The 27333-nt window shown below is 39.0% G+C and overlaps 1 protein-coding gene across 1 annotated transcript in view; it reads right to left on the reverse strand.

Annotated features, from left to right (window-relative positions):
- CACNA2D4 (calcium voltage-gated channel auxiliary subunit alpha2delta 4) overlaps nucleotides 1-27333 on the reverse strand; it is a 147006-nt gene that overhangs the window by 96820 nt on the left and 22853 nt on the right. The window contains exons 9-25 of the mRNA XM_088141244.1: nucleotides 25692-25766; nucleotides 24064-24153; nucleotides 22646-22759; nucleotides 21587-21665; nucleotides 20231-20364; nucleotides 18013-18030; nucleotides 16318-16395; nucleotides 15319-15399; nucleotides 14158-14232; nucleotides 12898-12984; nucleotides 12391-12462; nucleotides 8622-8683; nucleotides 6877-6944; nucleotides 5895-5940; nucleotides 4649-4746; nucleotides 1910-2003; nucleotides 421-516 (exon numbers count right to left, since the gene is read on the reverse strand). Of these exons, the coding sequence (XP_087997370.1) occupies nucleotides 421-516; nucleotides 1910-2003; nucleotides 4649-4746; nucleotides 5895-5940; nucleotides 6877-6944; nucleotides 8622-8683; nucleotides 12391-12462; nucleotides 12898-12984; nucleotides 14158-14232; nucleotides 15319-15399; nucleotides 16318-16395; nucleotides 18013-18030; nucleotides 20231-20364; nucleotides 21587-21665; nucleotides 22646-22759; nucleotides 24064-24153; nucleotides 25692-25766 (1367 nt within the window). The remainder of the gene's footprint in view (nucleotides 1-420; nucleotides 517-1909; nucleotides 2004-4648; nucleotides 4747-5894; nucleotides 5941-6876; nucleotides 6945-8621; nucleotides 8684-12390; nucleotides 12463-12897; nucleotides 12985-14157; nucleotides 14233-15318; nucleotides 15400-16317; nucleotides 16396-18012; nucleotides 18031-20230; nucleotides 20365-21586; nucleotides 21666-22645; nucleotides 22760-24063; nucleotides 24154-25691; nucleotides 25767-27333) is intronic.

The raw sequence follows: 27333 nt of genomic DNA on the forward strand, positions 1-27333 counted from the left end.
TCCCACTCCACTTAACGACAGATCTGCTGGTCCCAATTGTGGTTGCTAAACGAGGACTACCTTATTATATTCAATAAAGCTAGAGATTAACAAAGGATTCTTTGTGCGTTGTCTTGTCTATTAGTGTGGATCACCCACTCTTCTTCTATCCCTTAGAGGTTAGTATCTCATGGAAAGATTTGCAAGTGTGTTCCTCACATAAACTCCTGACCGCTGACCAAGGCTACATCTCTAGCAATTTCAAGATACCCGCTATTTGCAAACCATGGAGCATAGCAAATGGGGAGAGCTAGTTATATTTGCCTCAGTGGATGGCAAAAGGAAAACTGAGAGATTATAAGTGAGAGATATTGTCTCATGGTTATATCAGGAAGGCAATAGAAGGGCCATATCTCAAAAGTATATATCCAAAAGACTCACTTGTTAGACAGTTTCTCAGTTCCTACATAAAGGGTAATCCTCATGAGACCAGCCCGAGTTCCCATGAAGGCCATCTCCACACCATCTTCAGTCTCACTGTTGCAGAATGAAAATGAGAGTTGAGTAAGCAAGAGACAGAAATCATAGAAAGATTGGTTCAACTTTCTTTGTGCTATAGGATCTGAGGTTAGGGAACAGATTGTATTTTACAGTAGTGAACATGCTTTCTAGGCAAGATCACAAATCCAGTTCTCAGCAACTCTGGGTAAAGCCTGAAACCATAGACAATGCTGGCTAGACACATTTTGATGGTAGTAAGCGAGCTAGCTAGACTAACAGTCTTAACTAGTATAATGCACTTTCCTATGTCTCTATCACATTAGCTCCCTCTGCCAAGGAGTCTTTTCAACACTGTAGAAAGTATTGAGAACCATTTTGGTGTAGTGGTTAAAGCACCAGGCTAGAAACTGGGGGACTGGGAGTTCTAGTCCCACCTTAGGCACAAAGACAGCAGGGGGACCTTGGGCCAATCACTTTCTCTCAGCCCTAGGAAGGAGGTAGTGGCAAACTATTGCCAAAAATCTTGCCAAGAAAACTGCAGGGACTAGTCTAGGCAGTAGTCAGGAGTCAAAAACTATCTCGAAGGCACACACACATACTGAGGGTATTGGGATACAACTTTCAGATCACACAAAGCTGTGCTTGGCCTGAAAATTTGCATTCTGCATTACCTGTGTTTGTAAGCAATGCATGCCCACATTGAAACCCAATTTCCAATGGGTTTGAGAGTAGTTTAGATAAAGTTGTGGAGAATAAACAAGGCTATATGGAATCTTCAGTTTAGAGGCTGTATGTTACCAAAAATCAGACCTTGGAAAACCTAGAGGAGAAATGCTATTGTTTGCAACCCCTGCTTCTCAGTTTTCAGAAAGCATTCAGTGGGCCATTCTGAGAAATGATATATTGGATCTTTGATCTGATCCAATAGCTCTTCCTTAGATTTTTGTATTCACTCTCTGATCACCTACTGCTTTCTTATCACAAGATTCCCTTGGTGTGCAGAGATGAGCTGGGTTGCTTATGAAGGTAGAAGACTCTAATACCACTTTTTTGGCACAAGTTTCGTCATTTTGTTATAATAAAATAACAGAATACAATAAGACTGGGTTCAATTAAAAAGTAGAGGAAAACGATGAAAAAGTCTTACATAGCAGCAAAATAATAATAATGCACAGGGAGATCTGTACCCAAATGGCAGTGGGACCCAGACATGGCCCTTCAAAGGAATGAAGACTGTGGGAAGATCCTTATGGCCAAAAGTGATTGTTTGTACAATATAGATAAAAACCAAGCTGCTGTTGATTCTTGCTTTTTGTATCACGTGAACTTTCTGAACACTACTTCTAGGCATGCACAAGTAGAATGCATTGCAGCAGTCTAAACCTGGATTGTTTCAAAGCCTCTTTTAACTCAAGAAATAAGCACTTACTTGGACAAGCTGAGGGCCAAGGTCGTCCAATAGGCTTCCATAGGTGCTGTAACTACAGCATCAAAGAGAACCTGTTGAACTAAATCTTCATCACCTGGACATGAGAAAGAATGTAAGAAAGAAAGTCAACCACTGTACAAATACTTCACAGGTTTGAACAGGTAGCATATAAAGATTCAGGCAGTTCTTGAGCTTGCAAACATCTAGCAGAAAAGGTGTCAGCCATAAGGGGAAGCAAAAAGACCTTTCTTCACTGATAGATTTGTCATATACGTTGAAACTAATAAGGACTGTTGGGAAGGGAAGGGAATCCATAGAATAACAGAATGCTTGAAAAGTTGTTAGCTTTTATTAGGTTTTGGAATAATTGGGGAATTATAAAAGCATGGGTGAAGTAATTATACACTGTACATAAAACTGAGTACCTAAAACAAATCAACAATAAGTATGTCTTAGGTTTTTGTATGTTGTAAGTTTAGGTAATGTAATATTTGATTTAAAGCATACCAGTATCCCAGTATCAATGGTCAGGGCAGTTCAGGATGACAAATTAATGTTTTACATTGATGAATAAATGTTTGTCCTTACATAAGAAAGGATTTTCCAGGCTGAACAACTCTATGAAACTACTGTATTCCCTTCACCTACCTTTATATTTCAGTCTATCTTTCAGCCACAAAAATCTCCAGGTGTTTTTTGCTTGAATGTTGAGTCCTTTATGTTTCACTGTTTTCTCTTTTCATTTTTTAATTTTTACAAATCTTGGGCTGCCTGATGCTATCACCCTCTTAGGCAGAGATGGTGCACTTTTGGCCACATTCAGAACACTGAGATTGGTTGATCCCTATGGTTACTTGGAGAGTTTATAGCAGTGTTGTCCAAACTTGGCCACTTTAAGATGAGTGGACTTCAACTCCCAGAATTCCCCAGCCAGCCAGTCCACTCATCTTAAAGTGGCCAAGTTTGGACAACACTGGTTTATAGCAAACAGGAAGGTATCTTTCCTAGTATGCAGGAGAAATTCAACTGTATGCCACTATCCTCACATTTTTGCAATGAAGTAAAACACAACAGCAACCAAGAGTATAGTAAAGGAAAGCATGCACAAGAAGTATTAGTAGAAATATGCAGGAAAATGTATTTGCGCTATTTTTTAAAACATTGCAGACTGAAGCTGGAAAACTCGGAATAAAAACAGAATTAACTTTAACTGATTTGCCCATCCACTACCAGCTGACTCTGCAACATCCTTGTATCAATCTTTCCCATTCAGGTCCCTCCAGATGTGCAGAACTACATTATTATCACCCTGGGACACAGATCATTGGAGTTGAAATCCAAAGCATGTGGAGAACACAAGGCTGGGGACCTGATCTATGTGTTTAACTGTACTCTTAGAGTCTTTGGAGACAGGGTCATGCACAAGGGGATCAATGACATCAAAATGTAACCAGGTGGCAGAAGCCCTGCTCCTTTTTACATGTGTGTATTGTTTAAGGCTTCATGTGTGCATTGTTTAAGGCTTCAATCACCCAGATGCAGCTGCCATTGTGATATCATTGATGCCCCCACCAGTGGATGCTCTTAGTTGGAGAACCTGGAAACTGAAACTCTCTGAACATCCCTGTCTATCCATAGCATATTCCTGGGCTTTAAAGCTGAAGCCAGCAGAGAGACTCTTCAACTGCAATAACAATGGTCAGTTCCTGGAATCTCAATTTGGAATATTATTCCAAAGGCAGCTGCTTAAGATCTTGTTTTAAATTCATTAATCCATTCTCCGCCCCCCCCCCCAATGTACACTATTTGCTCCATGGAATTATCAGGAGTTGAACTTTCATACTGAAAAATGGATGAAGCCTTAAACAATATATTAATATAATACTCCCTAACTCTTCATTCCAACAAATAGCTTTGCTGGACTGGGAATGACATACTACATACTTCTCTAGGTCAGGCTGAAAGCAAATATGCTGAATGGAACAAAGCATGAAAAAATCGTTTTGTGGGCAAATTGAATCAAGGAGATCAAAGAAGCAGTGACTGAGAGAAATACGAATTTAAAAAAGGTTACATTAATATTCAGATGAGAGATAGATCACCCCTGAAGTTTCTAGCTACTGAACAATGATACTCAAAAGCTCAACTTTCAGTTACAGGGACAGCAGTATGGACCAACCCACATGAGGAGTTGAAAGACAAAAGATAAATGTTGTCATCTGCCAGGTTTAACTTGAACTGAGTTGAACTGAAGTTGCTAATTCTAATTTGCAAGCTGAAAATCAAGGAAGAGCCAGAATGAAAGATGATTAGCAGCATGCTCATTATGTATTGGGTATGTTCGCCCTATAGAAAAGATAATTAAAAAGTGATATGATCATCACCACCAATTATTTGAAAGGCTGTCACACAGTTGATGGAGCAAATTTGGTGTTTTGCTGTTTCAGAAAATAGGAGAGACCAATAAAATTCAGGAAACAGGATTTAGAACTTCTTGGCATTTTGGAATGTGCCACATTGGGACAAAGTGCCTCAAAAGATGTTGGAGAAGCCTACACTAGTGCTTTTAAACAAAGAACTCCATTCAGCCCTATCGTAACCCTGGAATATGGCCATTGCTGAATTCATGGTGTTACACTTGGATGAACCAGTTAGATATCTTCACAAGATTGTTCCTAACAGTTTAGGTAAAGGGGTTCAGAAGAACACTGGTTAATATCTATATGTTTCCGCACTCACATTCAAGATCAGCTTCTTCTTCTGTAAGAAAACGGATTACAGCCTCCAACTGGCTTAGCTTCCTGTGATCTGGATCAATATCTGTAACACAATAAATCCTGGGGGAGGGGAGAAAGAAAGAACGAGAGAGTGTTGGCTCTTTTTCTCCTTTCAGGGACCTAAGACATCTAAGTCTAAGCATAAAATATTCCTCCTTTTCACTATTAGTGAAAAGCAAGAGAGAAGTTAAACAAGTAAATAGGAAACAGCTTAGGGAAACTAGCCTGCACAGTCCCATGATCACCCACCATATCTTATTTCAGTGTGAGCAATTGTTTGAATTATTCTCTTATCCCAATAAGAATTTAAAAGCATTAAGAAAACAGAATGATCTAATCCAGAAGGCTATCCCACAGGGGCATCCACCGGGGACAGGGGGGGTGCATCAAAAAAGTGAAGATGGCAACTACAATCAAAGTTCCATCCCTCATGTGCAGTGCACATGTGCATCACACATACAAAAGATTCAGGATTCAATCTCATGGTTCTAGACACCGTGCTGACTTTTTTGATCCCCCAATGGATGCTCCACTGACCTAACTTTAAATAAAAAAGTTGGGCAGTTGATTTATTTAGCCCCTAGGATTACCCGGTTCTGGCATATAAATAAAACATGGTAGAGTCACTTATCACATCTGATTAATATTACCCAGGGATATGAACACTTGGGCTGTGCAGTGCTTTGGATTTGAAGGGGGAATAGGACTTCAAAAGGCACAAAGTTACTTACTTAGCACCTGTCGGCAACTCTTTAAACCAGCTGTGTCTTTCCCTAGGATTACATGGCTGCCCTTGGCAGCATAATCCAGGGAGACGACACATTTGCTTTAAGCAGTGGCATTAAGTGTTATATGCACACCCACTTGTATTTTGGAGCAACTTTTCCCTTTTGAATCCAAAAGGTTACACAGCCCGAATGAACATGCAAGAATATGTGAACCTGCCTTGCACCAAATTCAAGCACAGGTTTAAGGCAATGTCAGATGCTCTGGTGGGCAGTAGTTCCCCACATCCTTGGGCAAAAATCCTCTCTTCAGTGTGTTTTAATGTCCTTTAATTGGAGAAACTTTAGCTGAGCTGAGCTATATCTCTTTAGAGTCTACAGCCACATTTTCTCAAGGGCTTCAGTGGCAAGGATCCAACGCCAAGCAGCTGCTAGTGTTCATCTCTCCCAAATATGAATGAATGATTGGGAAAAAAATCTTACCACTCATTGGCTAAGGTCAAATCTGGCTGCAGAAGATCATGCAAACCTGAAATGAAAAGGTTGCAGCACTGTTATGGCAGTGATTCCTTCTTGGGGACATACATGCTTAATACTCAAAGCTTTCCACAGCAGCTTGTATTGAAGGAGAGTTCAACCTCCATTAGATAACAGAGGTGAAGGTGATGGTTAAGACATTGTGTAGGGAATATACACCAAGAATTTAATTTGGGTGGGGGGAGAATTCCTTGATCATATACCTTATGTTCTTCACACACACTCACACACACACACACCCTTGAATGACTTTGATTTAGATGCAACATAGACTTGGAGATTCTCAAGTACTAAATTCCAATATCCTAAATTTTATGAGCCAGTGTTCAGATAGTGGGAATGAAGTTCAGTAAGAAGAGAAGAACTGTCCCATTACCTCAGTCTATTCTGGAACAGCAGACTGCTTTGTTTTGATGTAAAGGTTATTCTAGAAAGGGATTAGAGGCATCTTGTACTTTTTCTCATAGACAAAATAAGTTAAAAGTGGTAAACGAATCCAACTCTTTGATTCCACAGACCTTGGCATGCCCATTTTGCAGAAAAGATTACTGACATTAGGGCTGGATGATATGATACACAACGTTCAGAAAAAGGAACTGAAAAAGCTTTATAAATACTGTTCTGACAGATCCTCAGGATACTGGGGGCCTTTCCAAGAAATACTTGGGTTTCAGTGGTGATAAATGTGTATGCTCCCCATATTTTCATTTTTAAAATTTTATTAATACTTTTGTTCTCCCTCTTCAAGTATATAGGAAGCTGAGTTCAGATATTTTAATAATAGACTTCTACTTTGAGTCTACCACATTAGGAAACAAATACTTAAAGAGAGATGGAGAGAACCTATTAAAGCCTAGTTAGGGTACAAGAAAGTTTTCTCGAACCTTTCCCATACAAGAGTTTCACGAAACTGTGTCACACAACCAACCTTCTTCCACTGAAGTGTCCCCAAGTAGGATATATTCACCATATCCTCGTGATAGAACAATTCCCAAGCTGTGAGTTGGGGAGGGGGTGGAACGATAAAAAAATAAAACAGAATGTTATAAAGGTCTATCTCAGCCTTCATCAGTGTGGCATTATCCAGATGCATTAACCCTGAAATCACAGAATTCCCAGCCAGCACAGCCTTTGCAATTTTGAGAGTTGTAGTCCATACGTGTCAGGTTTAGGAGTCAGAGATTTAAGGACATAGATTTGTTTGTTCAATTTGGAGGCCGACCAAATCCAGAATGACTCTGAGCAGCTTACAATTTAAAACAGAAAAACAATAAAAAGGAACTAGAGCATCCAGAAAACAATATTCCACATAACAAAACACTAATAGGGCACCACAGCCACCCTATCTAAAGCCCTGGAAGAACAACTGTGTTTTTAATGGTCTCTGGAATGACATTAGAGAGGGAGTTAGGCAAATTTCTGGGGGAGATATCATCCCAGAGGGCAGATGCTGCGACAGAGAAGGCGTGCTTCCTAGGTCCTGATAGCTGGCATTGTTTGATTGCAGGGACCTGAAGTGCACCAACTTTGCCTGATCTTACTGGATGGGCAGAAACCATGGGAGATAGGGAGTCCCTCAAATAACTCAGCCTGTGACATGAAGGGCTTTATAAGTGATAACCAGCACTTTGAACTGCATCTGGAACCCCACCATTCTTCCCTTTTTCCTCCTCCATGAATTCGGAAAACTTGGAGATTCAGGCTTTCTATTGGCGCAAATAACAATTGAGCTTTTTGGACCCTCAACATCTACAGCATCTCGAAATTCTCTTGATGGACTTGGTTCTATTTCCACAGGTAGGAAAAGCAGATTCAAGTGAATGAACTGCAGAACTCCAACTTAATTCATCTTTTTCTCTACAGGACTTATGTAAAGAAATGAGGCCTCCAACAAAACTTTGCAGACTATTCCTTTTTGTATTCTAACAACCAACCACGGCCTTTTCCTCAATTCCCTTCCTCATCCAATTCCATTATTTTCCACTCTACTCCTTTTGCTGGTCAGCATTTTGTAAGGCCTACTCTTTACTGGCCTGTTGGAGGAGCTGTTCTTCCTTTCAGAGTGCATGAACATGCTTTTTTTTTTTTTTTTTAAATGCACATCCTCATTTGCAGGCCCAATATATCTGCAAGAATGCTAAAGTTCATTTTTTTAATTGTTAACTTTTGTGAGAACATAACTATGAGGTGTGACTCTTCTATATTTACCACTATCCCACCAAATAAGACTAAACAGTGGAAACAAAGACACTGGCCCTATTCCAATGCTCCAGAAACCACATTCTCATTCTTTCTTCCTTTTACTCTCTCATTTGTTGCTTTTTTTTTTTTTAAAGAGGGTGCAATAGAAAGAAATCAGCAAAATACAGCATTTGTTCATCTAGTCTAATATAGCTGCTTTATTTCTTTTGACATCCTGGTACCATCCAGGTATAATTGGATTCAAGCTCCCAAGATTCCCAACCAACAGGGTCTTTGGCCATGCCAGCTGGGAATTTTGGACCTTATAATTCCAACATATTTGAAGAGCATCAGGTTGATGAAGCTTGACCAACTGAGCTGAATTGGCTCTGCAGGATCCCAGGTGGAATAAACTTATTGTTACCTAAGGCTGTCTAAGTACTAATGCAAGACATTTAATTTGATTTCTCTCTGCAGAATCTGCTCACTCACCTAAATGGAGTGCCGCTGATATCAGTGAAGAAATAATCATTAGTGAGGAAGAGAATCCTTTTCTGGGAAAAGGGAAAAAAATATATTAAAAAATGTTATATTGTAATGGCAGAGAAAGGCTACATCTTACACATACACAGAGAGGGAGAATTATGCAACTGGAGCTGAAACGTATTTGTTCTACACACCTGTTGACTCACTTAAAGAGAGCCCTGCTCCTTCTTACAAAGCTAGCATGTAAAAAAAAAAAAAGGCCTAATTTTATTGTATGTCATCAGATGGGTGCTGAAACTAGGTCCTGATATATTAAGAATCTCATGATTAGGGCAGCCTCCCAATTAAAGAAACCTTACATTGTAACATTATAACATATCTACTGGGAATTAAGACATACTGAGTTTGGTAGGACCTGTCCTAAGTAAATGTGCAGGGGACAGCAGACTTTATCAATTAATTGCATGAATTTTAATTAAGTTGATAAACCTGAATAGGCTGAAGAAGAAAAAAAGTAATGGTTAACTGGGTTTTAAGTGATGCATAAACTTACCAGAAGAGGCTGTAATGTTCAAAAAGCAATCTCTTGTGTGTGTGATGGAGAAAAAAATTGAAGAAGTTTCTACTAAGACAGTATCTGTTTTTATAGTCTTCTCTTACTTAAGATACATGTCTTTTGTAGTGAGTATGCATAATGCAACATCTCTTTAATTGTCTGCTACATACTTTTTCATAATATAGCAGTGTATAATAATCTGTATGTTTCAGCTGCCCTCCATTTGCAGAGATTGCTCAACTCAATAGTAAGGTATTGTCTGAAAGTCAACAATAATAACTTATGTGGTACAAAACTGCTTATGGGCCTGAGAACATGAATAACCTAGGATAATGGATCTGGTACACTAGCTTAATCTTTCCTTGAAAGAAAATACATCTTGCCTAACAAGAGGCTGTGATGGCATTGCCCTCTGCTGTGGGCTACTCCATATTTGTCCCCAAGGTGAGTTTTTTTTAAATTATTGGGTGCAGTGGGTGGAAATGGGAAGGATGCAAGCAGAATGGAGATGGGGGTCTCCATTCTGCTTGCATCAACTGATAGTCAAACATCCTTGCATAGCACACTGACCACTTTGTGAATTCACACCCATGGTACCAAGGGAATCTTACTAAGTGGGATTATCTGTGGTACGTAGTACGGTATCAACATTGTTTCATTGTACACCTTGATACATGACTCAATGAGCAATGCACTTCTTATCAGAGAACCAGATGGAATTAGAAAGGAGAAGAGACTGGCCATAGCTTTCAAGGGAGGCTGCTCTGTCCCTGTTTTAACGTCCTTGAAACATGGCACACAGATCGATGCTCTGCAGCTGGGCTACATGAAATGACAGATAGGCTTGAGATGGAAGTGTGACAGAGAAGGTGACAAGCAGTAGGATAACAATCTCAATCTCAGTCCTTGTGGCTGCAGTCACTTGGGACCCCTTTTTCCCTTCCCTTTTGCTAGTTAAACACCAATCCTCAACGTCCCGAAAATTCCATCTCGTACAATGACAACAAGCATCAAAGGATTTGAGGCAAAATTGTTCATGCTTCAGAAAGACAGATCAATGCTGGAGGCAGTTATGTGAGCTGGCTGCCAGCTGAGCATTTCAAAAATATCTTAGCTAGCTTATTTAATTAGCCAAGCATGGCCAGCCTAATGTTCTCAAATGGAAAAGAAATCTATGTGGGTTGCCATATAATGTTGGGTGGCTTCCCCATTTTTATGCTGCTGGATGGGAAATAGCTTGGCTTGAACAACCCCCATCAATTCTCTCCAGAGGTCTCAAGCCCTCTTGCTCTTCTATTGCTGTTAACATGTATTTCTTTTTATGATCTCTAGCTACCACAACGTCACAGCAGGTGTCAGCATCTAGCCAACTTGGCTGAGCTGGAAAAAAGCTAAGCAGGATCAGGCCCAGCTGGGACATGGATTGGAGACCACTAGGAAATCAAGGGTCTCTAGAACAGAGTGGGAAACTGAAGGGAAAAAGAAAAAAAAAAAAATCTTGGGGCAAGGCAGTGGCAATGCTGCCAAGAAAACTACATGAACATATCCATGAAGTCAACATTTTGGATCCAAAGAACACCAAGAAAGCCACAATGGATTTATTTCCTCATTCTGCTGTTTCTCCTTTTTCTGTATCATTTTTGTCTGAACATAGAGGGGAACAGGTGAACTATGTCATGCATTTACCTTCACCCTGAGGATTTGATCTATTTGTTTGTTTGAAAACCCAATCTTAATGTTAATTAATGCAGCCAAAGAGGTATGTTTGCCTTTGTATAGCCTGAAAGTTTGCAAGATTAGAGAAATGTCAAGCAGTCTGAAGTACTGGGGGGCAGGAGGGGAGGTAATATTCACAGGAGTGAATAAGATGTCTTTCATGGAACCCTGCTTTGCTAACATTTGAAATAATTTTCAACATGACCGGAAAGGGGAGAAAAATAAACTTAACTAATCAATTCCACAGAGGATGTGGAATTCAGATGAGTCAAAGAAGCAGAGCATGGAGACGTTAAGAAAAGCCAGTGGGGCGAGAGAGAGACCAATGCTACTTTTAAGAGAACTGACATATTATGAGGCATGTTGGGGTATATATTTCTTCAACTTTTCTTTCTGGTTACACAGACTGTGGAGGATTTTCTATTGTCTCAAAAACTCTATACATTTGTTTAACTGAAGGTGGCAGTTGACCAAAGAAATCATAGTGCGTGCATGTTACACACTCCACGGAAAACTTTCCAAGTCTCTTGAAGAAAGCTTCTGCGTCTCCAGTTTAAGAGATGCAGGTGGAAAAAAAATAATAATTGAAAACACAGTTCATAATGAGACAGAAAGCCCTGAGGACCGATAATGGCAAAAGAGTCCCCAACTTGAAGGTAGGTAAGGGAGAGCTAATGAGGTGCCAATAAATGTCATGTGGCATTTAGTGATGAAATATTTGATTTAGGGAACTTCATGATGACTAACTACTAATAGAAAGGAGCAAAACATATCAATTGTACAGAGAACAGAAAGGGGGATATTGAAGCCCCTCCTTTTAACGTGTACTAAAAAGGGGTGGGGCTTTGATTGCACAATTGCAGCATCCATACTGACTTTTTTGACCCTCCATGGACACCCCTGTCCTGAACTCTTGACATGCACATCCAGACAAGTTCTGTTAGAACCTGTCTCCAGAATTTTAGGATACATTTTCATTCTTGATTTGCCCTTGGATTTCAGTTGATTGCCCTTGGATTTTAGTTGATTATGTATTTCTGCATCACCTACTGATAAATCAAGCCCCTGTTGATGGTAACTGTGACTATCATGGCTATGCCCTCTTTACATCTTTTCTCTGCCTCCCAGGGAAACTTTGTGTTCCTGTTAGAGATGGAGACGGAACAAAACATGAGCAAGCTTTATATTTCCAAACAGCCTTTATGGTTTTGCTCTCCTAACTGTCCTGCTATTGACATGTATCCAATGAAGCTAATCTAATTATGCCCATATAACAATGTATTTTGAGATCCAGAGATTCCTAAATCTTTGTGCTCAAATTTTGGTTGGTGCAGAAGGCATAAAATGCTGAGATATTTTGCCTTCCACAAACTAGAGATTTAGGGATTTTGGGATAGTTCAGCACTTTTAACATTTTGAAATGTTTACTTTTCTGAATTGCATGGTTTTGTGCTGCTTTTACGGTTTTTATCTACATTTTAATGCAAACTTGTAAATACTTACTCCTTTATCCATAGGCACCTTCACATCTATGGAAAAATAACCAGTTTCTCCATTGATCATTGCTGTTCGTAACTGCAGAAAGGAATAGGTCTTCATTAGAATCTCTGGCTGGCTTGAGAACACTGGCATGCAGTGACAATTTCGACATAGATATTTCTCTCCTTTGCGTTTAGCTAGTTAATCTACAAGTTGGGCTATACGAATGTAATTGATGATATTCATTCAGGGAGGTAGCTGCAGTGGCTAATGTGTTGAACTAGAACTGGGGAGACTTCTAAGTATGAACAATTGGCTGAACCTGATTGGCACAAGGATGTTCTTCTATATGTGTATATTTTTGTTGTAGCTTTCATTGATTATTTGCATCATCTTTGTCTTGCATCGTCAATAGACAGACAGACAGACACTATTTGGCAATATTCCTGTGATTTGCTAGGAACTCCCTGGATAAAATGGCCAGGGAAAGGAAAGTGCACCACTCCCCCCACCCCCAATTTAGGCACTTACAGTTTCATTTACATCCTCCCATTCTACTTCAGAAAGGTCAACACTGTTGTAATTGGGTTTGGGCTTCAGCTTTTTCCCTTCTTTGTACTAGAATATTGAAAAAAGGACAGACAAGTCAGGAAGATATATTTTTCTCTCAAGGAAACACTCAATTTTTTCTAGCTGATTGCACAGTTTTTATGTCTATTGTTGAAAGAAGTTCTAAGCATTATTATTGTTGAACAAGGAAAGTGCGGTGATCAGCCAGTTGTTGTGCTTTTCCATCCAGCTTACCCCCTGGGGAAAAATCTCATATGTTCCTCATTCAAGCTGAAACAGCTTCAGTCACCCAATCCCAAAGAGGAAGTTGTCTTCAACATCTTCCAGACTTTGCTATTACAGAGAGTAGAATAATGCTGGCCCTCATAGCACCACTAGGGAGGGGAGGGGAGACTTTTTCTGACAAATACAGACCTAGCATATTTTATTTGAACAGATTATGTTTCCAATAGCCCTAATCAGAAACCATGAACAGTGATAAGAAGCACAGCAATACTACAGAAATGATTCAGGATGTACTTTACTGTGTTAAATCAGATACACATTTTAGCATTGTAAGTATACAGGTAATGTAACCAGCTTGGCATTTATTTGCTTCTTTTTTTAATGGGGATGTTTAGTGTATGCTTGTAATAAAAGCAAAGAAAATATAAATCAAGAGAAAACGTAAAGACTGAAGAAAGTTCTGGAGGAGAACTTTAAATCTCTCACACTACTTACATTTTGAGCAGAGTAAGTATGCAAATAAAAGGAAACTTGGAGAATATGGAATATTCAACCAGCCAACGTAATTAGATGGTTGCATTTGCAGCCTTGTACTGGGACATTTTCTTTAAGTCAAAGTGACATACAATTAAATTTTAATCATCCAGGTAAGGAAAGTTATAAGGAAGAGAAAATCCCTATAGACCAGGACAATTCCATTGGCACAGGATTACCAGTGATATTTTTGCTGGTGCTATGGGGTCCACTGGATGTAAAGGTTCCTGATAGGCCTTTGATCTGATACCTCAATGGTGCCATTTAGGAGTTTGAATAGATATTGTCACTTTCATTAATTCATTGGGAAAGAAAACTAACAGTTAAGAACTGCCATGAGGAAAAAGACAACCATCTAACATGACTCACTTGGTGCCACCTGCATATCAATGAGCTGGAGGTTCTAAAATGACAGAAACTAAAAGAGATCCCAGAAAATCTAGAGCTTCTTTAGGTACTTACCAATGGCCGGAGGTCAGGATGAGACAGAATGTAGCCATTGTTAGTAATTAGAAAGGCATATCCATGGATGCCCAGCTGTAAATAAATGTATTAAAACAATTAGATTTTTTTTTTATAATTTTTTTGCAAAAGAGAAAGTTACAGAACCCATCCCACAAAACTGTGCACTGATTGACTAGTACTCCTATCATCATTTCTCTTAGTGAGAAATGACACTAAGTGGTTTGAACATTTTGTATAAAGTCTGCATTCTGGTAATATATTAACCCATCTTCAAAATATCTTTTTAATTTTCTTGCTCCTCCTTTAAGAAATAAACAACAGCCTGTATGGGGCTCTCAGATGCTCTTCTATCTTGGCATAGAGTAAAATCTGAACCAAGAGAGTTAAGGCATATAAGAAGCTGCCAATAAATCAGAATATTTGTTAATCTAGCCAGCACTGTTGTATCTAATTGGCAGTGGCTCTCTGCAAGGGTTTCTTCCACATTTGCTACATGAATATTTCCCCCCTTGAACTGAATACAGCCAGCTTGCTCATGAGAGAGTGAAACCTATACCTCAAGCAGCATATTCAGAGAGACTCATTTTTAGGTCTACACCCTATCTACCACCAACCTGGAGCAGCTCTCCTCCACAATGCCTTGCTCTGAGGAGTCCTCAGATCAAGACATCAAAGTGTGGGACCAGCCTGAACACAATGCTGGCCCTTATGCCATGTTTTGAAGATTCCTCAGAGGAGCACCAAACCTTTATAGCAGTGTTTCTCAACCTTGGCAACTTTAAGAGGTGTGGACTTCAACTCCCAGCATTCCCCAGCCAGCATGCTGGGAGTTGAAGTCCACACCTCTTAAAGTTGCCAAGGTTGAGAAACACTGCTTTATAGTGAAGCATGAGGAACATGCTTTCTTAGTTGTGCTCACATGGTGGTGGGAATTTCCTCTGAAAGAAAGCAGTATTAACCCAGAGTTTCACAGGCATCAATGTACCCCATAGGCATGTTGGGAATGTGAGCTTCTTCATTCTGAACTAGTGGCCATCTCTTCTTCTTACAGCACTGCAGTGACTGAATAAGTTCTCTGCCATTACAGTGGAATGAAGATTTCCTTTAGGACTGTTGTACTTTCCAAGAGCAGATAAATCTCATTATCTTGGTTCTTACTTTGTATCGTGGGGCTAACTTGAGGAGCTCTCTCAGTGGAACATCAGAGCCTACTACACCCAGAAGGATGCCATGTGACCTCTGAAAAATAGAAAATGAAAACTGGGAACATATTATCACTCTCTCCATGTATTGAAATCAATATCATCATTTTGTCTCTATGTAGGTTTTCATCATTTTTACTGAGCAGCATGACAAAATATTCAGATGGGGTGATAAAAAAGGAACAGAAATGGGTTAACTATTCCATTCATTAAGCTATAATGTAGATGCTAATAAAAAGAGATAATAAATGCTATAATAATTTTGAAAGAGTACGGAGAAGGAGATGGCATTCCTTTTCTTAATTTGCCCAAGAAAGAAAATAGTTCCTTCACTAGTTTTGAAATGTTATTTTCTTAAATTATTATTTTTTTAATTCTGGGGTTTTTTTTTACCAAAAAAGCTATATCCTACACATACATTGGTAGATAATTGCACACCATTCTTTAGTACTTTTGCTACCAAATTTTGTTGGCAAGATTTCAGAAACTCTAGGGAACATAAAAATGGGGGTTGGGGCCACACAGAAAATGCAGGCTACAGCTTGTCCATCTTGACTTATTTTTTAAATATACTCTTTAAAACTTTTTTATTTATTTAACATACTGTATTTATATGGCCACCCACCTGCCATGGCACTCTAGGTGATGAATGAATATATAGTCTTTTAAGAAGTAGTAAAACCCATCCATTTCAGAAATACAATAATGCCAGGAGATCTGTTAAAGCTCTGTCAGCCCCACTAGGTAGACCAGACCAAGAAATCCACTCCATAGGAAAGCTAAAACTTCTGAAAATTATCTGACTGTTGTGAACTTAAAACATATTTTACCCCTCATTACCCTTGAACGGAACTTACATATCTCTGTCAAGGTCATCTTCCTAACAAACAAAGTTTAAATTTTGCAAGCCATCCTACTGCTCCAAGTGGAGGTTGCCCAAGAACATGATGCGTACCGTTTCATTCTTTTTGCTGAAGACAGGCATAGCCACTGTTGTCATAAGCAAGAGACTTTGAGCTCGAGAGGCAAAGAGCTACCAGATAGAAAAAGAGCAGCAGATTAGCTGGAGGAAGTGTTGTTGGCAGGAGAAGCACAAACCCTTTGTATTAAATAGCAGGAAAGCACATTGAAAAGTGTGCACTGAAAATAATATCTAGACAAGAGAAATATGACATACAGGTATGAAGTTGAGACGTGCTTTGCCAATAATGCCTTCACATATTCAAGGCAGGTAAAATCATAAAGAAAATTTAAGATGGGGTTGCACCTCTTCATATCCAGTTAACTTGGCATAGCTAGAGATATAGCTAAAGCATGTGGCCCACCTACCCAGACATAATAAATTGGAAATGTGCTTACATACATAAACATTTAAACTTATACAAGGAACACTCTGGGATCATGTCCAAAATGGGCTGGGGCTGGAGCTGAACACAAGGGATATATTCAGCAAGGGACATGGGCTTACATGGAAGAAGGTGTAGCTTGATAATCAATAGGTTGGAAGAAATAAAGGTGAGTTGTATGAAATGAACAAAGGCATCACAAATGAGATAGAGATAGAGAGAGAGAGAGAGAGAGAGACGATATAGCTATGGCTATACATTCTCAGAAGCAGAGAAACCCATTTGTCTAGGGCTACAGCTCTTTTAGTAAACTCAAGAAAAGAAAAGAAACTCAAGAGTTTAGTAAACTCAAGACAAGAAAATGGGTGGTGAAACTCATCCATTTCACCATATAGGACTTAAAAGCCTTATTAGATGAATGCAAAGGTTAGCATAAAAGCCAACTAAATACCTATGGAAAGCCCTGAATGGCATGAGAGCAACTGCATTATCCAGTCACCTATCAGAGCAACCATATGGAGAGGAACACTGCCTCTGTTGAGAATAATGTGTTGCTATTATCCTTAATAGCTGTAGATAGCGCTATCCTCCATGACTGTCTAATTTCACTGTTGTATTTATCACAACGTGTTATGGTATCCAATTCCACAGATTAATCTTATGCTAGCCTTTCTAAACATTAGCTCCGTGGGCATTATTAATAGGTTGTAGCTTGGATATTCAATAACTTAAAATGTACATGGCCATCATAATGCAGTACATGGTCTATATACATATTAATAATTTTGAAATACTGACAATGCTTCCTCTATATTGTCTCAAACAAATTATGTTCCTGCTATTTCAGTATTCAAAGGGAATCTTTTCTAATGCTAAAATCCCCTCATGGACATCGGGTGTATAATCGTAACAGCTACTTCAATGTGAAGCACTACAGCTGCATAATTATCCGCATGTCTAGGCAGAAATAAGTGCCATAAAGTTCAGTGGACTTTCTCCTAGGTAAGTGAGTGCAAGATTGCAGCCAGATCCATCCAAAGAATCTGTAATTAAGCCACAATTCAAACAGGGGACCTTCAGCCCATGAGCCATGCTCTGAAATACTATTCCATGACATAACAACACAACACAACTCAAATACATCCAGAATTATGTTATCTGTGTCTTTCCCATGCTACTTTGCTTAGTCAGTGCTGCATTATCATCTGGATGTATGGTTTAGCTACAAAGTAATCTAATATACGACACAGCAATCCACGTAAGAAAAAGAGTCAATGTTCACAAAATACAGCGTAGGTTGTTACCTCCTCGGATTGTGGCAGCTAGTGAGAAATGTGGATGGCGTTAATGAATGGACAGGACAGAACAGGTGAATAAGCCAAAGAAACATGCAGCAACTAACATAGACAACGCAAGTGAGAAAGGTGTAAGAGCAAGTGAAAGCACCACATGGTAGTTTTTAGCTAGCAACAGTCAAGAGCCAAGTCTAGTAAAATAAATAGAAGGTCATTCTGTTGATAATCTTGAGTAAAATTGGAAAACAGATTTAACTTAGTTCCAAGAAATGATCAGCTTTGCTTTCTGAATTGGAAAATAACTTATCTATTTAGGGTCAGCTTCAAGTCTGAGATGGCCAAGGTGGGATGGTGGGATAAACTCTTTCAGCCACTGGTTCTTGTGGGCTCTCCAACTGGTTGTGGGTGGCAGCAGCAGCAAGTAACTGGGAACACTCCAAGCCATGTTCCATCCAGGATCAGGCAGGTAAATCTAGCTGCCATCATTTCAAAGCCAAACTAACTGGCATTCACATGCACAGATATGAACATGAAAGGAGATGCATTGGTTGATGCTGGAGAGGTAGCTCATAATTATCAGGAAAGAGCAAATAGCAAGGAGAAGTTTGATCTTTCCCCCCCTCTGTTGTAATGTTCACAACTATCTCTGCTTTGAGCTGTTATTTGCATTTTGGGGACAGACACTTTGCAGGAAATTAATTGCAAAGATATATTTGATTCCATCCATTTTCTACAATGTTTCCTATAATAGTGCTGCTCAGGGAAGTTCTGGGAAATGAAAAAGGTGTTTGATGTAACCATCTGATGATTCTGCTCAGGGCCAGGGCCAGAAGGAGCTCTGCTGTGGCACTGAGGCTCTGGGATATAAAGCAGTATTATATTAGTATAAAAATGCCAAATCAAAATATTTTGTATATATGTACATTAGCATTGGATTGAGAGTAGGACACATTAAAATGAGATACATGCATTTGGATCAGTAGATATAGATACAGCCAAGCTACATATATCATCCCATCTACAGTTGGCTGTTATGGTCAACTCTTCTTATTTTAGCATCTAGTGTGGGTGATAAAGGTTTAAATACTTTGACAATTGAAGATTGGTTCTGCCAATATCAAGGTCGTTGATCTTCTGCCTTACCATTTAATATACAAAGAAGCTCCATGTATATGTAGCAACCACCAGGCAAGAAGAATTTTCCCTTGAGATGAGCTCAGTTCCTGGTGACTGGATGAGCACATTTTTGTAGTAGTAGTTGTTGTTGTTTTGGGAACAGTACAAAGTGGTTCACTGTTCTTTTCTTCCAGGATTTATTTTTATTTCCTAGTCTAACCTATAGCTCTGATCTCCCATCCAAATCCTAACCAGGGGGACAACTTGTTTAATGTCCTAAGAGCAGCAAGGATGGCTAGGGGCTGCCACTTAGATGGTCAGGCTTTGTTGCTAGGAGTAGATGAAATGCACTTGAGAAACTTCAGCATTATAAAAGGGATCCCATGCATTATACATGGGATAACATGAGAAACTTCTAAAGTTGCACTGAATTTCAACGAGAAAAAAATCAGTGGCAATTCTCTTTTTTTTTTTTTCACAGCATTCTCACTGCTAAATAGAGAGGACCTTGCTCATTATGAAAAACAGTGTTCCTTTTTAGCAACAGAAACAGCTACAAGTGAAAGAAAAATCAAAGTTTGAGCTGGCACGGTTCTCTTCCTCCTCAAATAAATCCTTCCTTTGGGTCCTAGCCTTAGTCATTAAGACATACTTGACACCATAATGTATGTCAATTCTTCCCGTGGAAGAGAAAACAAACTACGCTGCTGCTGCTGCTGCTGCTGCTGCTGCTGCTGCTGCTGCTGCTGCTGCTGCTGCTGCAGGCTCAGTGACCCATTTCTTGAGCTCAAACTATTATTTTTTTTCCTTGTGACTAATCCTTAATAAAGTGCCTCTGCAGACTTTACAGAGACAGAGATTCTAATTAAGTCACGCTATGCCTCTGTGATGTGTTTTGAGTTCCTGGACTGTGGTGGAACTTCAAATACAACATTGCACATAAGGAAAGTGTGATAAATGATATCTCTTTTGAAAGGCACATTTCGACACTATCCAGCTGCTGTGATCCACTTCCGGATGATATGCATATTGCAGCAAATACTCTGAAAAGACCCTTATCCCTCACCACCTTGAAAGTTGGACAACTAGAAACTTTTCATGAAATACTTACAGCACTATCCATATAGGCTTCAGTCCATATGATGTCATGATCATGGTTGATAACCATTGGCCGACTAAGCACGTGCAAATATTCCATGACATTCTCTTGCACATCAGCCAAAGTAGATATCTGTGTGTAGTAGCCTGACATGAAAAATCAGTTAATTTTGTTTAGGTTGAGGTTTGCATCTCATTTATTCCAAAGTGTGGTGGATCCTCACCAGTTGCCCCAGGCTTCACAATATAACAATATGGGAAAATAATCTGTATACGTATCTACTGAAATCTAGTTTTTGGACATTTCATAAATGTTCTAGATTTCTCAATAGATTCTAGAAGGCTATAGTTTCAGTTCACGTAGAAATCCATTAGGATGAAGCTCCAAGGTTTTGGTGCTACTCAGTTTTCATCATATACTTGCCTAACATACTGTATGCAAGGCTTCAACCTGGGTAGAGAACTAAGAGGCTCTTTGACACTGGACATACTAAAAAGGGCTGCTTTCTATAAGAAATTGATTAGTAAAGAAATAATGGCAATGCTACATTTAAAAGGTAATGGGAATGGGATGTGAAACAAAGTTAGGAGTACCTAACTGAAATCAATGGAATTAACATTTTGACTGTACATGTAAGAATCATTGCTTTCAATGGATTGAAGGACAATTACGTTTCATTAGTTTATAATCAAAAAAGATCTAGAGAAGCCAAACTCTTTGTCTCTCAGCTAGAGAAATACAGTATAGTATTCATGAGACTTTACAGACAGGTATTTCGTGATAATATCCCAATAGTTACATCTGTTTGTTTTGCAGTATCAGTGTTTTTTAACACTTTCCTAAATCACCCTGAGAATGCCCATTGGCCATTGACTAATTTTTAGGGGAAAATTAAAGATTTATCCTTCATTTGCAAAAAACAAAGCAAAACAAAACAAATAAACCCCAAACCGAAAACACCAAAACCATCACCACTACCCAACCATCTGAAATTTTCTAAACATACTTTACATGTTTCTATTTACCTCCATCCCAATATCCCATACTGTATGTTATTTCTCAGTTCCTATATACCCTATTTGGAAATTTAGGAAAGACCCAATTAAAATTGTTACTGCTAATTTTTGCTTCTTTTATATCATCTTACAACCACAAAATGCTCCTGGTTCAGTTTCCTAATTATGCATTCTCCAAAATCTGTGGCATATGGTTTGTACAGGAGTAGGCATTACTATTTTCTGCTGCTTGTTTCTGGAACTTTTCCAATTCAAATTAGGTTTGCATGTCACCACTGCTATAATATAAGAATATTTGACTGACATGTGCTTATGCTCTGCAGAAAGGATGATTAAAATGGACTATTTTTACCTTTGTTGTTACAAGCTATCCATTTCACGTTCTGTGCAAAGCTGACTTCCCTCCCAATAAGGTATGTAAAAACACGGACCTGTGAAATGCAATTGCAAGAATTAGAATGTAATATTAAAAACAACCAGTACTCTACCTTATTAATCTCCCATTTGAGAGAATCCTGGACAAGATTCATTATTTATCTTATTCTGGCTCCCATCTGGAATTCTCAGGTCCTGTCATGTTGCCTTGAATGTCTCTGAGCTGAAGAGCCCCCAAAAGTAAGATGGCCCTTATGTAAGTACAGGTATAAAGGCATGTGGTAATAATTTAGTCTGAATTCATAGAATAGCTAAGTTACAGTTGACCTAGTTAGTACCTGGATGGGAGATGGGAAGGAAATCTCAGGGTGATAGGCTAATAGGTATTTAAAAAAAAAATCCTGAAAAGAAACAGTGGCAAATGACTTCTGTGTTGCCAAGAAAACTACATGGATATGTCCACGTAGTCACTAAGAATGTAGCGTAACTTGAAGAGGTCTTTACTTTATGATGTTTTACTTGAGTTTGTGGAAAATAATACAAGTGAACCAAAGGAAAGAGTCAAATACAATTTGCCACAACCTTTTTAAACAGCAGTTTCAAATTAAGAGCTTTCATTATTTTACAGAGATTGTTACTGTGATTTGTCATGAGTTTTGACTTAGCATGTTTGTTAATTCAGTTACCTGTGGTTGATCCAACAAACCATTGTTAACCGGTTATTTAAAATAACACGTGAACCCTCCATTCCACTGTATTTGTCTAAAACACACTTAAATATTTAAGGGTGAATGTTTTTGTTCTTCTGCTACATAAAAAATAAATCTAGTGATATACAGTAGTTCTAAAATCTTCTAGGATCATTATCAAACCAAGCTCATTAATTAGCAAGACCCATCCACTATTATCTCAAGCAAAATTTTAGCTAGGAGCCTAAGAGTCTCCATGCTGATCAGTGCTTTGTTCCTTGCTCATGATTCATACCAGACCAGTTGATTTTCTATGCTGTTCTCTGCTTTTCACTTTGGAAGCTAACCTTACGATCAGGCCAGTTGAATTTTTCAAAGACATATTCATAATCTTCCATAGCTCCATCGGTGAGCAGCATAATTGCCTGGTTACAAAGACCTCCTTGTCCTGCATCTCTGAACTACAAACATAATGAACCACAATGAAATTATGTATAGAGATCAACGTTTCTCTCACTGGCACAAATATAGATTCCAGCAGATTAATTAAGTCCTTAATTAAGCCTCAGCAAAACTCCTATCTATCACACTGACAGGTGCGCTCAAACATAATGTTGATAACAATGTCAAGATTCAGAAGGTGTTATTAAAGGTCTCCCTACTTTCTGTGCTAGATAGTTCTATGATTATTTATGGTGGAAGGAAGAAACTTTGTACATGCCAGTGACATGTTTCATAATGATTCATAGGAGACAAGTACTAGCTCTGAAAAGGAAAAAAAGATCCAGGCACTGAGACCCAATAAACCCAACTTGAATTAAATTGTGATCCAGAAGATCAGAATGTTACTTAGACTTTCCAACAAAACAAAAACAAAAACAAAAAACCAGGACTTTTGCCTAATCCAAATGTTTCTGGGTAGACTTAAGGTTGCTGGTATCACTATCATTACAAGTATAACATTGATATTCATCCTCATAGCCTTCAAGTAAGGTAACTCTGGCGAACTGGTGCTAATTAAATGTAGTGCCTCCTAGCTTATCTATTCCTTGCCGAAACACTCTTTGTTCCACATCATTTGAGGGTGTGGGTGGAATATTATATGCTGGCTACAGGTTTTAAACTGTGTTAATGAACCTGACCCAGGGAATATACTAGGCTTAATTATACTTTCTTAGGCCTTAGCATTCCAAATCTCTCGCTCTCATCTTCTCTAAGTCCTTCCTTCTAATCCTTTCCACCTCTCCTGTTACTAGGAAAGCAGGCCCAACCAATTATTTTATCCTCTTGAACAAATATTAAATTAGAAAGATATAGTTATGATTAAATGCAAACCCCAACTCAGTGGACTCACTACTGAAGAAAAAGAGTTCCAGGTTAGTCAGGACCTGATCTATTCGGGTCACCTAGTTTCATGGGAGCTTTGCAACATGGGTTGTTTTTACTCCAGAAATCACACCTAAAATCTATTTTTTGTCACAGTGACAGTACCATTTCATTGCTATCCTGACTCAAACACATAATAAACATGAACAAGTAAATCAAAGTTCCTAAAATAACAATGTCCAACATGTCAACATCACCCTCCTGGTTGCAGTTTGAAACAACATGTTCATCAGCAGCTTTGGGCAATGTCACAAAGGGTATCTGTCACTATTATCTTTCTTTCCTTTTCCTCCAATGAATTGCAATAATCAGTACAATGCTGCAGGACACAGAAGCCAATGTGCCCTTTTAAAAAAAAAGGAATATAAAATGGTCTTACCTCCCTCAGGATTTTGAAGGATTCAATCAGAGCTTTGTTCACCTTCCCCACTCCTTTTGCTTGTAACTCGTGCACCAGCTGCTTGAAATGCTGAGCAAATGTGACATTAAAAGCACTTTCAGAGCAACGATTAGAAACATTAGACAAAGTATAATACAGGAATGGCAAAACTTTGGAAAACTACTCAAAGAAGAAGGAGCTCTGGCACAACAGCTTTACTATAAATTTCAGCAGTGGGACAGCTCCATAGTTAGAGTCGCCCTAAGTCAGTGTTTCTTAACCTTGGCCACTTTAAGATGTGTGGACTTCAACTCCCAGAATTCCCCAGCCAACATGCTGGCTGGGGAATTCTGGGAGTTGAAGTCCACACATCAACTTAAAGTTGCCAAGATTGAGAAACAGTGCCCTAAGTAATACTTTCCAGTGAAGGCAACATGTAACCTAGAACTCTTAAAAGAAGCCACCAGGTGTGTATACAAAAATGGAAAATGTCTTTTGTTTCAAACCCCAACAAATCATGCTGAACCATTTGGGGCTGTCTCTGTCTCAGCAGAAATGGAACCTGAGACATTTTTGTTGCTTTGGGTTTTAGACGAAGCAAAACCTGGAAGGATCTTGGGTTGATTTGACAGGGCAAGTAGGGAAAGGTTGGTGCATTTTCCTCCTCTCCTACCCTTCTCTTCTGCATGGCCCCTGTGCCTGCTCTTTCCTATAGTGATCTCAGCAATTCCTGCCCCTGATCTTCCCACCATATTCCTTTCTCCATTCCCTTACCTCCCTCTGGGCCACCACTGACATCAGTATATTGTTCCGTGCCCCTGTTCCTTTTTCCAATAAACTCAGAAATTCCCAGATTGGCACATCCCATTAGTTCAGCTGCCCCTAATTATCATAACATTCTAGTAAGCTTTCTTTTTTGCTTTTATTCTCCATATCTAGAAGTCATCTTGAACCCCAAACCTCATGATGGAATTCACAATTTCTTTAAAATATTAATGTCAATCTTTCTTAGTCTCTGAGAATCTCTACATTAATGATTAAAAATAGTTTATTCATCATCTAGTCTCCAACTGTAGTCATTGGAGAGCCACTTTTTAAAAAACGTTCAACATTCTCTCAAATCCTTAAGTTTTATGGTTCTTTGGTTGAAGAAATATAAATTTGTGATGAAGATGCATCCAGGACTTTTGTCTGTCTTTTTATCATTTTTTCTCCTTCATTTCAAAACAAGCAAACAAATGAACCAAAAGATTAAATGAAAAATGATAGAAGGTAGGGAAGGAAGAAGGTGGGGAAGTATGCTGGCTGGGGAATTCTGGGAGTTGAAGTCCACACATCTTAATGTTGCCACGTTTGAAAAACACTGTTGTAGATATTTTGGATTCCCCATTTCTTGCTTCAGATCATGAGTTAGAACCCAGTATCATCTTTAGGGTTACTATTCCCTAGATGGGCTTTCATGACTGAACTACTTAGCTAGCTTTTGGATGTATAAAAATAGCCACAGAATTCACAGGGGCAGAAAAAGCATTGGTTAAATATGTTTTATAACAGTTTATGGGCCTTTAAGTTAGCAGTGTTTACATGCCATATTCTGTAGAGAACTTCTTTTCAAGTTTAATACTTACCTCCCTGTTATCTCTGTCAGCTTGAACCAGGATTCCCTTGAAACAGGATTCAATGTAATGAACATAGTCATTGTACTGTAAAGACAAAAGGGGGAAAATTACATGCTGTAAAAAGAAATGTTTTTAAAGAACTCTGAAAGCATGAGCAGATCTCGTTCTGAATAATGAAGAGCCCTTATAGCTACAAAATGTCATCTTGGCTTTGAGAGCAAGAAATACATTTTAAAATGCAAAGTGCTACAAAACAATTTTCATTGCCTTTTGGGAAGCAAATCTAAAGATGGATGTGTAGGACATAATTTAGTCATTTTCACTGAAGTTTCAACAGTACATAGGGGAAAGAAAATGTAAATTAAGAAGCAAATAGCCTTGACTATCACTGCCTGTTTTTCCTTCCTTAATCTGTTTTTCAGCTGAATTACATTTTCCAGTATTTACCCTTAATTAGCCTTGCACCCCTCTTAAGACTGAATCAGGCAGCTTTGTTTGCTTCTGAGAATGTTCTGGATGCACCTTCTTCCCTTACTTGGTGATAGTCCACATGAGAGGGGTAAAAGCCACAAGGAAATCAAGGAGACCTATTTATCATGACAGCTCCTTGACAGTGAAACTCATTACCCAGAGAGTGGTGGGTTTCCTTTCTCTGGAAGAGCCGAAGCAAAGGCTACATGGCCACCTGTCTGCAATGCTTTAATCTGGGTTCTTGCACTCAGTGTTCTAAATGTCTCCTTCCAGCTCCATGAATGTTCAGTCCCACTCCTTGCCTCAAAGAGCTTCAGTGGGAATTGCTGCTGAGGAATGTTGGTGGGGATCAAGGAGGAGGAGGGCAGGGGACGCTGCCTGCATCAGTCTGTCACCATGTTATTTCTCTTCTTTTGGAAACATATTCCATGGTAACATTTTGCTTTTATCACAGCAGCATATTGTTGTTCTGTTTCCATACTGGAAAAATCAATAAATATGATAGAAATGGAAACCAGACTGATAACAGTTAGAGACTACTCTAGATTTATTGTTATGGTCAGAATAGTTTAGCCCCTCTATAGTAGAATAAGAGTACTCTTAATTCTGCTGGCTTTCTCAGGTCTCTTCCAGATGCCCTAAATACAGTGCCTGTCTCTCCAAAGAATGTTGAGGGATGAGATTCGGGAAGGAGGATGTTTGGAGTTTCTTTGTTGTTGGGGGGTCTTGACTGGAGCCCCTATGGAAGAAGATACCTTAACAAAAAAGATTTCATGCACCCAGGCTGAGGAATGTTAAAGAAACTGCTCACACAATTTTGGTTAATTTTATATGTTCTCCAATTTTCAGTCTCTCTATCTTCTTGTCTGTGTCCCCAGACTGTTTATGATCAATAAGTGCTAGTTCTGGTCTGCAGATCTCCACCTCATGTACTTTGAGCCAATTAAGCTCTGTCCTCAAATCCTTAGCTCATTAAAATAAAAATCCTGAGTTTCTTAATTACTCCAGTGCAGGGTTCATAAGCTGCATAATCCAAAGGTGCCTGAGCGTCATAATCCTGGTGGAAGAGGAAAACTGGAGTCATTTCTTCAAAATCTCATTCTAAGAGAAGGGGGGTTTCCTGCTGTGCTCCATCCAGATTCCAGGTGAGGTGGGACATCTGCTCATTCGAGAACAGGGG

The sequence above is a fragment of the Python bivittatus genome, unplaced genomic scaffold (assembly GCF_059951505.1).
Source record: "Python bivittatus isolate LINGU-HERP-01145 unplaced genomic scaffold, Pbiv_v1 ctg000330_np1212, whole genome shotgun sequence".
NCBI lineage: Eukaryota > Metazoa > Chordata > Lepidosauria > Squamata > Pythonidae > Python > Python bivittatus.